We start from the raw sequence: 18,977 nt of genomic DNA, 5'->3' as shown, positions 1-18,977 counted from the left end.
ACTTGAAATAAAGGAGGAAGCATCATTAGGCTAAGAAAAAATAACACCAGTAACTCAGGGGCATTTACTTTTCTAAAGGAGCTGGGGTATATTGCTCAGATTCAGATGGGAAATTGAGCTCACCATTCCTTGTGCCATCCATTTTCCCCAATGGTATGTGTAGAGCACAGAAGACCTCTGGCCTCATAAGCTATAAAATGCCAGTTTATAGATATAACTGAAGGCAAAAGGTGTTCACAGTAAAGGATTCTGGGAGAGGGCCATTAAATTCAGCCTCAGTAATTTGCAAACAAATTTGTTTGCATATTACATTTATCATGAAATAACTGGAAAGTGGAAACAGGGTGTAATATGAACGTTACTTCATATTACGAACACCACAGTGAGCATCATGCAGCACAGAGTAAGCTGTCCTACAAATGTTTCCAACACTCGACAAAGAAATGGCACGTGTAATGACTTAACACAAGAGGTTCTGATCAAATCAAGCACGGGTATACAAGGCTCCCCATAAGTCAATATAAAAAAAGAATATACAGATTTTAGGTAGTTTGCCTTGTATTTGACTTATTTGGAAAGGAAAACAGGGGTTGGGTAAGCAAAGGAAATACAGACAACTTTAAATGGAAAGATACGGGAACTGAGCCAAAGCAGAGACAGAACACAAGTCAACATAATACTGCACCAGAGTTTACAAAAAGAGAAAACAAAAAGCAAAAATAATTAGTTTCATATTAACATAACTGATCTTGAAACTTTAATACTGCTTATCCAAAAATTAAATGCAAACAACTTCTAAACTGCCATCAGATGCAAATCCATGAGGTGTGCAATGATTCTACTGAACAGAAGAATGCATACTGTGCAGGTGAGTTCTTAGGGGAAAAATGGTTGTGTTATTTAGTGATACTAGACAAATCAGCATGGCCTAGCACATGATGTTTGCATGCACACCAAAAACTGAGCAATCCCACAGCTAGTGTGTCTTTTAGGCAATTGTATGCTCCTGACATCTGACTGTTGACTAGGTTTTCCAAAGCTGTGCTTGTATGCGGGTCTTCTCTTTGGATGTGGAGCTTAGCTTAGCCTTACAAAAGACTGGCAGTGTTGGAATCAGACTTGGGTCAAGATCCCTTCTCTCTGTTATTGCTCTACAGGAGTATATGGGACGTGACTGTTGGTAAAACTTCAGAACTGGTTGGTTTCCAGTTCATACGGTTATATCACGTATTATCTGAAAAAGAAGGAGCTGCCAGGCTGCACAGATGAAGTCTGCCTGCTGACCTTCTTCCTGATGATGTACTCTGGGAGCAGAGTACACCCCTTGCCCAGAAAATAAGGAAAGGTGGAGGGAGCAACTGAGCACGCGCAGGTGTGAGATGCTGCTGGAGCCCACAGTGGGCTGGGTAGGGAGGGAGGAAGCCAGCGAGCAGGGAGTTTCCAGCACTGAGGGTAGACCCGGAGCCCTAGAGAGGAAGAAATGCTCGCAATGAGGTGCGGATGGAAGCCAAGCTGATGAGGTCACAGAAAGGAGGAGACATTCCTCGGGATCCAGAGGAGCTGAGCAACCCAAGAAACCACTGAGCGTGGCAGGAATGCGAAGGAGGACTCCACCCAGAAGGCAGACAACCAGGAATTTGTTTGCAAGTCTTTTATTAATCAGTAACTCCATCAATAGGGCCAACTGACTTCTGCTGGGTAAAACTTTGCTCTGGCTTCTCACTTCTGCATTCCAGTAAAGCATTTGCTTTAGGTACTGGAAACCGGTGGTATGCCTTGGTGTGTGGACTTCAGCGAGGCACACACAACGTCCCAGGCTGCCACGAGGGGTCTTTTTTGCCTCCCACCATGCAGTAGGACAAAAACAATGCACCTTAAATGAATCATTATTTACATGTTTTGAAAAATTATGGTATAATATTAACTGTACTGAATTTTAACTTCTCAGAAGTCTTTTCTAGAATGCAGTTTAAGCTACTTAAAAAACTGTCCCAACATGTTTTTACTGCAGTGAGTGCATGTTAACCTCTTCAGAAGTGAAAACTAAAATTTTACTGGGGATTGAAAGCTACTCAAAGCCTCTTACTCTCCTGTGATAAAGGTCTTAATTTGCATCAGAAATACAAAAGTGAATGGACAGTAACTTTCAAGCATATCCCTTCATGTAACTGTTCTTACTGTGCAAAAAGAACTACATAAGCAAAAGCCATTTTTCTCTGGAGAACTTTTTAGAAGGCTTACATATAGATTTTTTTATATCACTGAAGGGACATGCAAATATGGCAGCTTATCAACAGGAACTTTAACATTTTCATCAACATTATTTTTATTCTATTTCTAAACCTCAAACAGAGATTATTATTTTCTAGCAATAAAATATTCTCTCAGGTCTAAAGGCTGGCAGAATTTTAAAAAGCCTATTTTTACTTGTTTTGTTTCAAGAATATTTCCCAATATATCAACTCCCCCAACTCATATATTACACTTTTTAGATTCGGAAAACATGTAGGAATTAAATACACATAGAACATGGGAGCCAGCCATTTTGATCCTACTTATGATAGCTTCATGGAAGATTGAGAGCCCCACTGAAAGGCAGTGAGATGAAAGGAAGAAAGAAAAAAAAAAGTCAACAAGATCAGCCAAAGTTATCAATAACATCTTCATCACTCAGAACAGTGAGTAACCACCCACAAAATTCACTAACAATGTTCATGCTGTAGATTACAATGCCTAAAGATTTTAAGCAGCAAAATGGGAAGTAAATAGTGAATGTGAATATTTGCTGCGCAAGTCCACACTGTTTCTACTCTAAAACCTTCTATTTCCAGGCTTGATAGTTGTCCCCTAAATGTTTGATCCAGGTTGAAAAGTGAAATAAATCCTCCCAATGTATGAGCATCACAACGTTTAAGAAAAACGGTAACATGCAAGTAAGATCTCCTTCATGCAGTTACTAACTACATCCAGAATTTCATTACTGATGGAAAATTTTTACCGTCAATTTTAATGTGCCTTTGTTTGTAAAAACAAGCTGGATTATTACCCTTATTTGGATATTAACTTCTTAGTACACTTGTAGAGGCACCCAAAAAAAAAAAAAAAGGAAAAAGAAAAAGCTATGCCGCTATACAACAACACCTTAGAGTTGATGTGAACAGCTCTTTCTGCTAAGAGATGTACATAGAATTTTTTTTTCCCCTGAACTGAGACTATCCAAAATAGTAGGGCTTGGTGAACAGCCTATAATCTAAAAACATTATGTACAACTGTTAATTTCTCCAGATAAACTTTACTTGTACATAGTATTTCAACCTCAGTACCCAAAGGTATGATTATAAAAAAATTAAATTCTAATCACTAAATATGGCATCTGTTAAACAGATGTCAACAGGCCTGCAAACACACAAAGTGGCCCATTTCCACATTTAAAGTGCTAGCAGAAAAATTTCTGCACTTGTGCGTTTAAAAAGAGATGCATTTAATTCACACTCTTTCCACACAAAATCCTTTTAACGTTGTCTAAAGTGGTGTAATGATTACTTCTATCTACCATAAAGCTGTATTACATAGATTCTGGAAACAGAAGAAAGATTTGAGCAAACAGAGGTTCTCTCAGCATGTGAAGCCTTCCCCGCTTCCTCCTCCTACCTTGTCATCCTGCGAGTCGGGCTGGAGAAGACTGTGTTGCTGAATTGCCATTGGAGGAGGAAGCGGTACAGCATCCGCGCCCTCTTCACCTTCCTCCTCTCCACAGCTCTGCATGCCTGAAGAGGATGACTTGGAGAGAGTGCCACTGCTCAGCCCCTCGTTCCGACCTCTCTGTAAATGAAATCAAGACATTCAAGCTCTGTTACCTCCTCAGCAGCATGAAGCTTGTTCAACACAAACTTGGCTTGAACAAGTCTGTTCTGTAGATTCACCCCTCTCCCAACAAGTCAAGATGATCCTACAAACACAGTGCTGCTCCTCAACAGAGGGGAAAAAAGCAGATGCCAAAGATAATGTTTTCAGTGTTTGGTAAAAGCAGATGGATTGAGATACTGAGAACAAGACATTCAGCTTGAAATTTACTACAGAAAAGTGTTACCAAAGCCATGCTTGCTTTCCAAGTTCAGTTCTGTAAAGAGCTGCATTCCTCTAACTTAGAAACTTACGAACTTTGTATCTGAAGTACCAACCCTCATAGCAAGACTTCTAAAGGATATAAAACCCCCTCCTATTACAACATGAAGTATTTTGTAAATTATACTTTCTGCCCCCCACTTCCCCCCAGTAGTGAGAGCAGACTGCTTGTATCATTTTTACAGTTGTGTTGAAAGACAGTCCTTCCGATTATACAAGGAACTATGATTTCAATTAGCCAAAGATTAATGTAACTGATCTCGCAGGATAATTTAACTATCTTCAAAGGAAGACAGCATAGGTGATTGTTGATTTATTCCTGACTTCAAGGCAGTGGTCTTAGGTTTTCCCTCACTCACAGAACTGCAAAATAACAGATACTTCCAAAACAATGCTACAACTGCATCACAGAGGGTCTCCTTCTACAGCCTGACATTCAAGGACAGAGGCCAATATTCCTTTCCAAACCACATCTCCCAAATCACCATGCTGCCAAGTCTCTAGTCTTTTCTTTTCCTGTATTTACTGTATAACTTCACTGATGTTCCAAGCTTGCAGCAAAGTATGTCGGGAGCAAGAAAAAAATGTACTAAATAATTAATTGGGCATCTGAGACCACTTTTCTGTATGATAACTACCAAAACCACTAGTCAGATTCAAGCCTGGTAAAAGGGAGTAACTGTATAGCATGCAAGCGGCTGTGCCCTTGGAAGCACTAAGATGTCATTCATTTCAGCCTGAACCATAGATTTGTAACAGAAGAGAATTCGGCTCTGTCTGCACCTAACTGGAGGCAGGCTTTGCTCATACATGAGTTTCAGGCTTAGAAGGATGGGCACATGTTTGCAGGAGGAAGGGAAACCTTCAGTAGATGTCCTTTGGTGGCAAAATCTGGTATAGTTCACGATTTCTTTCCCTCCAATGAAAACTGCCATGTTTATTATTTGACCACTGGTAACTACCTTTTGATTTGAAGAGCCAGTAATTTTTCTGTGCTCTAACTCTTGCTCAAGGTGTAAATACAGCTTTAAGCAGTTAAGCAGCTCTCCCTATGTCTTCCCTGATTCACCAACAAAAAAAGGAAAGGAAATACAAAATGACCTGATTATTCCCAGAACACGAAGCACCTTTACTCACAAAGCTGTTTTCCTGAGTGGGCTACGAGAGCAAAGCCAAAGAACAACTTTTTACTCTCCCATTTCTCTTTTTCAACTAGACATCCTTCTCCACAGAGCTTTACTAATGCTTTCAAGGCAGAAGGGCACAAACTGTGCCTGGCACAGTACTTATGCAGAGTACAGCAGTCATCAAGAATGAGCACATGGCACATGCCGCTTTGCCCAACTGCTGGACAGTCAACTGAGGAGACAACCTTCACCTGACAACATTTAGTTCTTTGAAAAACATAAAAACAAGTCTCGGGAAGCTGCCCTGAACGCTTACCTCTTCGACAGTTTCATCTTGTGGGGTCGCCGCACTATCATCAGAATCCTTCTGAGAGCCTGCATCGGCACTTTTGCGAACCTCTCTACTCTTCTTATGCTTGTGGGCTAGTTTTTTGACATGCCCATCTGCTTTTCCACTGCTAAGACGCCTCACGGGACTGGTAAGCCATTTTCTCAAAGTGTTGCCGGGGCGCTTGGGGCCTGGGGAGCTCTGTGCACCGATCATGTGGGGCTGAAGCGATGTTACTGAAGCAGGAGGACTGGCATCATTGCTGGAGACTGAAAGGGAGTCTGAAAAAAGAACGAGGGGAGCATTTTAAAGCTGAAACACTGGTAAGTGAGAAACAAGGCAAACGATGTATGTAATAATGTATATCAGATTGGATTTACGGATGAATCGACCAGACTATTTTGAAGTAACCTGGTCTTTAACACCACCACAATTATCAGAGGTCATGCTGCACATGGCCACCCACACATAAGCACCATTTATATGCTTACAACAGTCAAGCTTCATTAAGTCGCTCCTGCCTCGATTATAATTCATACTTACCACTGCTGATATTTATTTGATAGTGGATTATACTTTCCATATGTCATCTAACTTTATGGAAGTTTATGTTTTATCTTTTAATGTATACTGCTTTGAGCATGGATATGAAGAGTAAAAATAATTACCTCAATGAGATAAGTAAATTATTTTTCAAATACCAAATTTTATTACAAATGCTCCAGTTATTTTCGTTATTTATTTATTTCCCCTACCCTTGGGAAAGGGGGAAGAAGAATCCAGAAAACAGCTAAACATCTGTCTTTTGCTTAAATCTTCTTGGAGTTTTGGCTGTTGTTTTGTTTGTTTTTTAAAAAGGCACAGAACACCTATGTTGAAAAGCCTATTTGCTCAAATCTCGGGATCAGCAGTATTTCTCAGCATGACAATGCCTGAAGTTCTGTAGTCAAACAAAGGATACACTTCTGAAGCCACAGTTATATGTGCATGAGTTCAATACTACTTGCCCACCGAGGCTCCTGTTACTTGAACTGGACTGTATGCTTATGATAAACACCCACTGGTTAGCTGTTGTGAGACTACATTTCTTTTTTCCCCATGCAGCACAATGCTTTTTCCCCCAGCAATTCTCTTTTCCTAAAAACGTACTTTTTTTCTGGACACGTTCTTGTAACACCACTCCTATGAATATCATCTACCACTAGGGTATTAACAAGACTCTCCTAGGTTGTCAAATATGGGTTTTTTCCCCCCCTGTGCATGCACTTTTGTAGATAGAGAGTTTATACAAGGATGACATAAATCATGTTTTGTTGAATGTTTCTACTGCTGGGAATTAAATGCAGTGCTTGTGTTCCTTCTTGAAGCTTGACACAGATGTTCAGGTCACCTCTTCTGGCAGGTTTTCCCTAAGAGGCATATTGCCAGTCTGACCAGAGGTAGTTTGAATTTTGTAGAATAATATGGTCACACTGATGTGGCAATACACTTCATTGTAAACACCCAAATGACCTGGATCTACGCACAAGTGTGTGAGCCTGCCCTGTTTCCACAGAGCATTAAGTGCAAATTATGGCTTTGAACTGAGATGGGGAAAGAGACATAAAATGTGAATATAGTAAGTTACGACTTTTTATTTTTCCTTCGCTGTTCAAGCTGTTCCAAAAAGGGCATCCCTCCCTTGGAATCAAAAATTGTGATCTACCAGGCTGTTTGTCAAGATTTTTCTCTATTCTAGTAAAACCCAAATGGCATGTGACTGTTAAGATACATCAGCTCTGATGCTAAGAACTCCTGTAGCTTATACTGTATGAACACATACATAACAATTGCTATTGACCACCACTTTCATCATGTGTCCGTACAGCAGAAGATAAACAAACTTTATAAAGCAGACTTTCAGTCCAACAAGCTAGTTGCTAGCACTTCAAAGCAAGTCACCTAGAATCAGGATTCATCTACAGAATTATCTTCTAGCCACAGCTGTAGCTGTGCTGCACGCAGGTAAGGAGACTTCCTATTACGCCATTAACCTGGTTTCAAGGCTTTAAGTAATGGGTACTACCAAAAAGCAGATGCAGAGTTACACTAGTTGGCTTCGTCTCTAAATCTTGGGATAGCAGTGCTACAGAATTACCACATTATTTTCTTGTTAAAGCAGGAAACATAAGGAAGAAATTAATTATCTATAACAATGGTTTTCAACTTGCAATCCGAGTATCCCTCAAGGCCCCTGGATAACTGCTTAAGGGGTTCTCAGCACATACATAAGAAAAGCAAGCCTACTAGCCATCAGCATCCACATCACAACAGACTTTTTCCTTTATTTAAAAAAAAAAAAAAAATTGTCTGCTTATTAAAAAAATTCCAAACAAAACTTGCAACCATCTGCAAGCTCTCCACAGGAATCCAAACAATCTCCTATTAAATCTCTGTAAGAAGTTAGTTTGACTTCTCTTTCACAAACTCAACTTTACCTTTATTGTATCATTCATCTTTTAATATTTATCAGATACCTTGTTTCAGAAATCATAGCAAACATCAGCTGATGAGTATATCAATAAATAACCTTCTGCCACTCTGCAGTGGAACACAGAAGATGAGAAAACAGTGCTGGTGTTCTTGTAAATAAGTTCCTTAAAGCAAAACTAAATGCTTTGTTTTCAAGACTCCCAAGCTTGAGGATGTTATAATCACTCAGCCAAGTTTTTCTTTCACTTGTATATATTTTTCGTCCCAATAATGGTTCATACAAGTTCCTTCCATACAAATAAAATAGAGCACATGCACTTTTTTATTAAAAAAAAAAACCAATTAAGCCTTCACAGAAGTTCACCATGTATTGCTTTATATTTTTTTATCTTTTGCATTTCTTTCCTTTACAATTACTCCTTTCTAAGAAAAAGGCAGTGTGGTGGTGCAGTAACTGCTTGCATAAGATTTACTTTTACATAAACATGCCTATCCCTAAGCATGTAACATGCCTTAAGTTAGTAAGCCCATTTTTCCTTTTATAAAACCTGTGCTTCACCTCCTCAAATTCTCACCCATCCTTTTGACAATCAACACTTACCAACTACCAAATTTCTTGTAAAACCGAATTAGTACAATGCAGAGCCCCTGAAACTGTGGGAGATGAGTATTTTTGTCTGACTGCACTTTTGCTGTACCACTCCTACTCTTAACCCAAGTCAGCCAAGAGTTTGTGGGCAGAAGGAAGGAAGAGAGCAGGAAGAAATACGTACACTCCGCTCAAGTGGAGGGGATCTAAGAGACAAAACAATTTTAGCCAGACATGTTTCGCAGCACATACTTTAGCCATATCCTCCCACACAGCATTAGTTTTCATTTGGCATGCTATAACTGCTTCTCCTCTTCTGCATGATTTAATATGAAGTACTTATTGAAGTATTATTAGGGCTTCAGGGAATCATAAAAGTGGACAAACTGTAAGTAGTACACCAAAATGATAGCACTGTTCCGCTTTGCCCTTTAAAGCATGAAAGCACTGGGGGAGAAGGAAAAGCTTAAAATGAATAAAAATGCTGCATTGCCATAAACACTTCAGCTTAAATATCAAATTTTATTAAAGAAGGTGTTTTTTTTTTAAAAAAAAAAAAGGTTTAACATCACCAGTGTTAACCTGAACAGAATACCAACCCACTAGCCTCTTCACAGATCAGACACGATTTTTCGCCCCTCCTTAAAATTGCAGAAAACATCCCTACAGCCTCATAGGTCAATGTTAATACTACAAATATTCCACGCCAGTATTTTCCCAGTGAGACCCTTTACCGTCCATTTTCCCGTCCCATCCCAGCTGACAGGAGTCCAGATTCTCCAATTCTTACTCCCATCCGCTTCCTCAGGAGACCAGTTACAATACTAGAGCAGTGTCATGAAAAAACCTAGGTGCTCAAGTTCATATATTTAAGTAGAGGCATTGCCAGATCCAAACATGAGGGAATATCAATATCCAATATAGGCATTTTCAAGAGCACAGAAAGACCTTTCACCTTCACTATAAAAACATCCACATGGGTGTGTCTTATTTCCCCCTGCCCCATCACTATATTCTACTTCTGCCTATGTAATTAGGGATACAGACTTGGTTTGATTGATTACCATGCTTGGGAATGTTTACTCTAAATTGGCTTTGTTTCCTTTATGACTACATAGCAAATTGTTTTTCTAAGGTTGCTCAAGAATATTTTATCACTAAAACATGCTAAGAGGAAAAAGGAGTATTCAAAATTAAACTAAGAACAACATGGACTTTTAAAAACAAAACAGATGGAATAAATTTGGGGTATGCTAACTCCAACTGTGTTTCAAGTACAGTAAACTTTCTAGTGAGTGTCAGATTCCCTTTTAGAAAAAGATAAATGCAACAGATGGCTATCTTGGAGAGAAAAAAACAATACACATACAACGATCACACACAGCAACACCAATCCAACAAGAAACCATCAAATTTAATAAAATCACTATTTGCTGAAGTAGAGACAGCTTTGTAATTCAATAAAGTATTTTAAAAAACCTAATGGATGGGTTTTATAATTCATAGCCACAATAAGAAAAGAAGGCATTTAACTACCATTTCTCTCAAAGTAAAAACCACGTATGTTGCTTTGGTGGTGAGGTCAGAGAGTTCACTGAAAGTCCATAAATATATTTTTGAAGCTAAAGAAAAAGGGCAGGCAGCATGGGTTCTGACTCCCTCAAACTAGAAGATAATGTTACCTCCAACAAACAGGCAAATTTTTGAAACTGGAAGGGAAATGGGAATTCTCATTCTATTCCCAGCTTTCTTAACACTAGAAACATGCACATCTGTGATCAATAAACTGGTTTTTTTCCCTAAAAAATAAATCAGCCATGTTAAGCTAGTTGATGACTTGAAAGACTCTGCTTCATATTAACTATTTCCATATTGCTGTTTTTAGCTTTTTAGTGTTTACAGGGAGAGCAAGGGGCTACAAAAACCTGACTTCCTAACCTAGGGAATCAAACCGAGCCTGTTTGATGCCTGCTCTGCATCTCTAATCCCAAAATCTGCAAAACCAAAAATAACAACATTTCACCATCTCTGGACTATGAAACAGCGATGGGGCAAGGAGTGAAAAATGGAGCAAAGCAAATCTAGTAACCACAACTGGCACATCAAACTGCCATCGCAGATTTGCCATCCACGACGGACTTTAAGGACCAGAGAGCCCACAAAACCCGTCACACAGGGCAATTAACCAGCTGATCAGTAAGATTTGATACAGGTACATTACCTATATTTGGGGACAAGAGCTGCCTGTTGGTTCAAACCACAGAGAGCATGATCTATACTAATGCACTTGCAAGTTCAATTGGAAACAGCTAAGGTTCAGTGATCTCCCAAGCCCTTACCTACCTACAAACACACATGCCCCAATCTGAGCCAAGTCAACGTACCATTAGAGGAAGCAAAAATAGTTTACAAGCATCTAATGACAAAAGCACATAAAACCGTGCCCATGTATACAGTCATCATTTGTTATTAGATGAGATGGGGAAAGCTTGAAAAAAGAGTGTGAGGTTTGTTTTATTCGTGGACACACACGTGCACCATTTCTGCCTGGGAACTGCTTTTGGAGTAAGAGGCTATCAATCTGCCATGTACAAGACCATTCAGATACTTTTGTACGTGTCAGGAATTTTATTTCTCTCCTGCTGGGTATCCTCTTTAAACAACCCTCACTGTGTATTTTTTGTAAACCAATACTGGAATATACATCAAAAGGCATTAGATGTGTTTCAACTTTAACAAGCCACCATAAAAGCAGTCACCATTTAAAGACAATGCAGCTTGAGCTTTATCAGGCTTGCGAATGGGGAATTTCCACCATGCCCTTTGGGAAGCATGAGTTTCACTTATGATATAGAGATAGTGCAATAATTTTCATGAATCTAGTTTCTTAAAAAAATTCACAAAATGCAGAAAGCTAGTACTCAATACATAAAAGAAAATCCTTCAATCACATTTGTGTTTGGAGTGGATCAAACACACTCAGTCTTCATCTCTGGTCAACAAACCTTTCCTGCCTTTTATTTCCAGTTACACACTATGCTGAAATACAATTTGCAACGTTTTCAGTGTGTGAATAGACAAAGAGTTCAACTCCTTAGTATAACTTCCCTGATTAATCAGTTGTCTGTATTAATTTTGACTGATACAGACACTAGTCCAGAGCACTTGGATTTAAATGTATTCAATAATTAAGTCTTCCAAGTCATCAAAAGCTGATTGTGTTAATATCAGACAGACTGGAATTCTAAGCTTGAGGCTACATACTCTTCAGCTTCTCTTAATGAGATACTAAGCTGCCCCACAAGCATGTCTGCAATGAAAAAAAAAAACCTCTCCCCAAGACAGACACTGTCATCTTAATAACTTCCAAAGGTCTTTCTGAAATTGAGAAAAGTCATCCAACAGACATATTTGCAACAGCACTAGAGAAAGGAATTAAGAAAATCTCTGATTAAGGGCAAAAAGAATATACTGTTCATTTGAGTTAGAAAATTAGCGGCATATGCTTGAAGGGTTTAATACACTTATGTTATTACTATTTTATTGTCTTTTTTTTTTTTTTTAATATCCTCCCTGCCTTCCTACCCCGTAAAAGTCAAATCAAGGTTTTACATGTAAACTTTTAAATAATTTCACATGCATAATAGCTTGCATACAGAGAGAGCTGTAAACACATCAACCGCTATCTAGGAGCTAAACACCAATGAAATTTAGATGGAAGAAAATCCTCCCCTTACAACTCTGGACAGTTTTACGTCCACACTTGTTTTCTTGTTTTTCCCTTTTTTTTTTTTTTAAAGCAGGAAGAAGGCATGATATTGTGCCAGAAAAAACTTTCCCAGGTTAACAGAAGTAGTTCTGTTTGTGCTCCCTGGAATTCAGACCACAGGGATACAAAACCCCAAACCTAAATCTTGTATATTACTACAAGCGCAAGGCAGCACTACAGAAGGGGAGAGTAGACTTTGTGGGGCATTTCATTCTTTGCAATAAGCTGTTATTCTCTCCTATTTCTGGAGAGAAATATATTTTGTGTCACAAGTAGGAAGTATTAAAAGTTACACTGCTGAAGTTTAGTTTCACAGTTTGTGAAAACCAAAAGCTTTTAATAGATTAAATCTCAGCTTCCCTGTACACAGCTTATATTTTAAGAGGCAACGTCTTGATCTCAGCTCCACTCTTTTGACCACCTGTTTGCTCAGATTTAAAGACAGCTATATCCATGTGCCTGGCAGGACATACCAAGGACAGATTTATGTCATATAGCACTGTTTCTCAGTCAAGTTCTCACTCTATGTCAGTGCACTGAGCCACCCTCTCTTAACTCTCTACAGATCAAAACAAGTGCCCTGATCATTTTAATATGATTATCTCCCCCTGGAAGGGGGGATGTATTTCTACCAACCACTAATTGCACAGGGGCTTGTATGCTTTTACATAAGAGCTAATGAACAGAAGCCCATGTTCTAATTTTCAGACAAAGTTTTCTCCTTTTCATGCACAATCTCCAGTGAGTTTCTTTGGCCCAACTGGAGCCATCAGTTAGCCCTTACTTCTCTCTTGCACTTCGCCTGTGCCTCCTGATATATGACATCATTTTACATCACCATGAAGGAGCACATAACATTACTTGCTCTGCAGAGCTACAATAGGCAAGATTTTCACTGACAGATTTAAGTTACATACAGGTAACTCCCTCAAAGGGGAGTTGACATATACCATGTAATTAAGAATATTAAGGTGACACCCTTCTTTCTTTAAATAGTTGTGGAAGTTCTTCAGTGCAAACAGAGAAAGAAAATAAGAGAAATACTGCTTTTCTATATTAGAAAGCAAGTTTTCCCACAGCACCAATGTAATTTCCCTGTTTCCCTTTAAATACAGTAGCTTTTAAGATCAATTTCTCACTGAGATGCTTGACAAAGTCTCAACTACATCACCCATTTTCAAAGTGTGGGTGTTTTGGAGCTTTACTAGAGAGTCATGTATATTTTTAAAAGTCTTACTTATATGCTATTTTTGCCAGATGCCTAGCATCAGCAATACCCAACTACTTTAGGATGACCGAAGTAGAAGATCAGATGAAGGCATGGCGCATCCACTCCTCCCTCCAGAAGAACGGATGCAATAGGAGCGGTGTGTTCCAGGGCCAGGGCCATTGCCTCCACGCTAGGTTGAGCTGTAGAAGAGCTGCATATAGCCCCTCGCCTCTAGCCTGCTCTCCGCCTCTGCTGCTGCTCGTTAGTTTAAGATCTCAGCACAAGAAGCTGGTTGAGGGCACAACACAGCTCCTGAAGCAGTGGGAGCTGGCAGCATTAGCTTCCTTCCAACTGCTCCAAGTTACAGCACTCCCCGCCTTTGACAAAAACAAGCAGTTAGCTGCTGGGGGGAAGCGAGGTCTGAGCCAAAGAAGGAAAAGAGTGAAGGCAGAAGCTTTGGGCCTGGGCCTCGTAGGCAGCGCTGGCGCTTAAGACACTAGACAGAGTTTTGCTGACTGTTGACAAGCTATTTGTCTCGTGCATGCTGTGTGCAACCTACTTTTGAAGAGCCATGCTGCGTGATCTTAGCAGCAAAGATGCTGCTCTGCTCTTGGTGGAGGGCTGTATGTCACATACTACGAATGGGAACCACTATTGACACAAGATTTGTGATAAGCAGTTTCAGATTTTAATTGGGCCAACTACACAATCCATTTCTGCTCATCTGTTACTGAGCTGTAGGGTTTTATCATCTGCTACTCTAATTTTTGCTGCAAAATAATTTTCCCCTAGGAAATAGTTAAAAATAAACGCCGGTCCTAGAAATACAGCTCTGAAGCAGCGCAGCTGCGTGTCTGATACTCTGTGCGCATCAGTCCAGAAGAGGAAGATATGAACAGATATGAAACAAAAAGGTCCATATCAATATAGATAACAGAACAGCCAACCAAAGGGAAAAAAAAGATGCGTTCAGCACATCCTCAGCTCTACTGAAAGCAGAGAAAGACATGGGGGAAGGGAGGGAGAGAAGCAAGTCTGCAGAAATTGCATTAGGAAGAATCATGATCGCAGACGTTAAAGCAACACATTTCATGCTTTCCTGTGGAAAAGCTCAGCAACACAGAGCATCCCAATGGAAGGAATTTATCCCATGCAGATTTTAAAACATCCTCCACTGCTCCAACAAAAAGGCTGCATATTAAGTAGGTTATTGCAAGCAAGTTCGAGCAAGTCTGATCTCAAAAGGAAATAGGGGACATGCAGTTCTACTGGTGCACTTTTGAAACTGAGAATATACACATGGATAGGGAGGAAGTTAGCTTCCACCACCCTTATGTAAGTGATAAAAACAAGCTTCACAATTATGAAGACAAAAACCAATCATACATAAAATCAGCATAAAATGCTGAGCCAACATTTTTTTTTTTCTTTTGTTCAGAAGTTTGAAAAAATTTGAGCAAGTATAACCTCTGCCATGTACGTACAAATGACTGGCCTCTAGAAAATGAAAGTAGATGTATCTTACTCTCTCTCTTTTCCAAACGCCTTAAAAATTTCCAACACATGAGAAAACTTCCAAAAATTCTCTAGTAAAACTGAGAGAATATGAGACAAATCAATAAACATACTTTGAAACACAAAGGGTAGATACTACTAATAATTGCTAAGCACATCTTCAAGGGTTTTAGTAAAGTTAGTAAATATAAAGAGACAGTACACAGTGCTAGTATTGAGTTACAAAAACAAATGAGACAAAAGAAATAATGACTTTATCAAATTTTATTTCTTTAAAAACCCCAAGTTATTAGACTACTTGTACTAAAAAAATACTTGCTTCCTCTTCTCTTCACCTACTGCAGTTTCACATTAACCTAAATATACATACTAATCCAACAGCAATTTTAACAGTCTTTTTTTCTTTTACCCCATCCTCTTGATTCAAAGCAGAAGAGTTCCCTAGAACAACTAGCGATTGTTTGGAGTCACAGCTTTAGCAACAGCTGTACAAACACATCAAACTCAAGTTCGGAACTCTGCCATAAGCTTAATAATAATACACTCATATCCTTCAGCTTTGGGGCTATACAATAACTTTGGTCATTTTCTCTTTCCAAATGTTATACTGCTGTAGCCCTCAAAAAATAAATTGAGAAAGTAATTAAAGGAATTGGGAGGGAAGATGGAACGTCTAAAACAGTGACAAAAATTAGCCTTCCAAAATTCCTATATAAAAAAGATGTTTCCTTCTTATCCAACTAATTGATATTAGTGATAGTGATAGAAACTAATTTACTAACATTGCTTTGCATGGTAAAACGTTGAACTTTTCAGTGCACACACTACCTGGAGTATTAATGAGCAGAGTCAGGCCCTCGCAGCCATGCCACTGCTATCAGCCTCCTAGCATAACTAGACGGCTGCAGGTGATGACAGACAACTTCCTCCGAGTTCAGTCCCACCTCAATAACTACATTATCAAGAGCACTCTTAGATGACAGTGATTGGAAACCGAACTGGTCTTAAACTTTTTGTCTTCAGATGGAAATGTAACCTGAGCAATGCAACGAGAGCACACATGATTTCAATAAAGGTCAGTCACACTGGAAATGTAATTTTTTTTTTTTAAACAGACTCACAGTTAAGGTTGACTAGCAGATAGGTATTGAAAGTCATAATGGCAAACTTCTGCACAGACGCCTTTTCAGGATGAAGTATTTAAAGGGATTAGGAAAGGGGAACATATTCCTCCACAATTTCGTCAATCCATAAAGATTGAGTTAAAAGGGGAAAGATAGCTCCTTGGTATAGATGTATTTTAGCCAACTATATATTTTTTTTTTATATATATATATATATATATAAAAAACTCTATAGCCAACTATAAATTAGTGGAAGATGTGACATTTGATCTCAATGTGCAATTAAAATACACTGAATCCTAAAAACTGAATCCATCATTGCCATGTTTGTTAACTTGATTACAGTCTCTTCAGGAACAACATATGCCCTGCTGAATTTTCTTTGGCATGATCAAGCCCACATCACACACACAAACAAAAAAGCTACATTTTGCCATGCAACTTTTCTGTTGTTTTTTATTTCCTTCAATTATTCCCAATAAAGGCTCAGGAGGAAGGTGATATCGTGAACGGCCTTGTCCACCCAGTCATCTAAATCTCGGTTCCTCGAATCATTCCTCAGCTCCCATCCATCTAATATTACCTAAGTGGCCACAGGAAAATGATGTGATAGGATCATGGCAGAGCTGTGCAAAGCTGTTTTGGAAGTAGGAATCAAAAGGAAACAAAAAGGGAAAGAAAAACAGCAAACACACTTCTTTTGAAAGACAATAAACTAGAATTCTTATTACTTGCTTTAATTAGACACGAAGCAGGGGGAGGGAGGGGGGAAATCAGTATCAATAACAACTTCTACACAACAATACTGTTACAGTAAATCACCTTTTTTAAGTTATAAACTCAACTGTAAGCCTAAATTTAGGGGAAAATAAGGTATGTGGAGGAAACAAGGTAAATAATTTAATTAGCTTCTATTCCTTTTTCTATTGAAAAAACATTTCTTCTTTTCATCAAGTCCCCAGCACTTCATACCATGCATCTAGACATTTCTATAAGCTCTCTTCTTAGAGCAAATTACCCCATGTAGCTGGATACGTTGGGTTGTTTTTTTCAACCACTCATTCAAGAAAGTTGACTGGAGGTGTCCAATCCCATGCTCAAATGCAAGGAAACAACCAAAAAAAAAAGTGGTTTAATAAACATACTGTACTATTCTCAGATTGTTACGTTACTGATGTCGCCTTTTCAAAGCAGGATGGAATATACTTATACCACCTAAATTCTGTTTTTCTCATTACTTCCGCTGAGAGAAGAGAAGAGAGAGAGAGTCAGTGCAAGCCTTGATGAGCAAATTCAATGGATTGTTACAGCTGCCTGTAGCCATGTTCAAAGGCAGATTATGAACACATTGTTCATTACTAGTCTCGCAATGAGCGCCTAGAGGAAACTTTCATTATGTAAGGTGATAGCTCATTCTTATGCTGCTGCCTCATGAAGTAATTCGTTTAAAATAGAGCTATAAAATAGCAAGAGGCAAATTAAATTGAAATACGAGCTGAGGCAGTTCTGCTTTGCTCAGTTTAAGCCCATCCATTCAATACAGATTTTTGACCACGATACAAAACCGTACGCATCAGATGTTTAGTTACAGGTATGCTCTGAGAGATGTGAGAAGAAGGTAAAGAGGCAGCCATATTTTTCCTGGTATGTAATCAAACTTCACCCTTCTTTTCAAAGTTTTATCAATAATCCTTCTGGTTTCTCTCTCTAGGAAGCGTTCTTGGTATTGACTACTCATTTTCCCATCATCTTTTTTGAAATTAAATCTAGAAGTTCTTCACTACTTAACATTTTTAATATGCTTCACTAGTGATATACAGGAATACAGTCATCCTAGCAAAACCCAAAAAGGCTTATTAGAGTGGTTTTTTTTCTCATTACAGAAATGGAATTACAAGTCCTTATTACATGAAATTCACATTATAAACCTAACTCGTTTCCTTCAGAAGAGCATACATCTTCCTTTTACATCTTTCAAAAGTCTTTAAAACTAGGAGCTGAGCAGCTGGTTTGAGAAGGAGCTGGAGGTAATAGACCCATTTTAAATGACTCCATTTTCATGCAGTACTCATACAAGGTCAGAGTGGAAAGCACTGCAGTGGAGGGAGCAGAATTCCAAGGACTGGAGGCAGAAGGCTGCCTGGGGCTAACTCCATACACATATCTGATCCGCACTGCTGCTCAGTCTTGGCTTATTTCACAAAGCAGGTAACCTGCCTGACAGCTACGTGAATGAAAATATGGCATTTTCAAGTGCCTGCAAAGATACAGCTGAATTACAGGAGGCAAAAATTAGGAGTAGTTCAGATGAAACTATGGATAACTGTGGATCTTATCAGCTTGCTCAGAACAAAAAACCTGAGCCTCAAATCTTCAGGTTCATGAGTAGGGATGGCAGTTATGAAAGGACATCAATATCTCTCTTGCATAAGCTCCTACACCTGAAAACTTTTTTTTGTGTGGGGGTGTGGGAGGGAAGAGTATAGCATTTTCTGCCGGATCAACTCCCTGGTTTGGCTGCCTGTGTGATTGCTAGTGTTGACGCAACAGAAGCAGCTGGATCACATGTGCGTGCACAGGGTAAATAAGCTGGCAGTATCCAACACATAGTTCAGTTTTTACTAACCAAGAAACAGCACCTTCAGCTAACTCTCTTGCAAGTCCTGCAGCCTAAGGATTCGAAAAAGCCATGTTGCAAGAACAGCGAGGAAGGACATA

The 18,977-nt window shown here is 39.1% G+C and overlaps 1 protein-coding gene across 7 annotated transcripts in view; it reads right to left on the bottom strand.

Moving 5' to 3' along the window:
- The window catches only part of TRIO (trio Rho guanine nucleotide exchange factor), a 265,761-nt gene that overhangs the window by 30,766 nt on the left and 216,018 nt on the right, over positions 1–18,977 (bottom strand). For all 7 annotated transcript variants that reach the window (XM_075142475.1, XM_075142469.1, XM_075142472.1 and 4 more), the window contains 2 exons: positions 5,569–5,861; positions 3,652–3,822 (listed from right to left, as the gene is read on the bottom strand). In XM_075142475.1, the coding sequence (XP_074998576.1) occupies positions 3,652–3,822; positions 5,569–5,861 (464 nt within the window). The remainder of the gene's footprint in view (positions 1–3,651; positions 3,823–5,568; positions 5,862–18,977) is intronic.

The sequence above is a fragment of the Calonectris borealis genome, chromosome 2 (assembly GCF_964195595.1).
Source record: "Calonectris borealis chromosome 2, bCalBor7.hap1.2, whole genome shotgun sequence".
Classification (NCBI taxonomy): Eukaryota; Metazoa; Chordata; class Aves; order Procellariiformes; family Procellariidae; genus Calonectris; species Calonectris borealis.
Note: the sequence above shows the minus strand (reverse complement) of the source record. Positions and strands in the feature narration are given on the sequence as shown.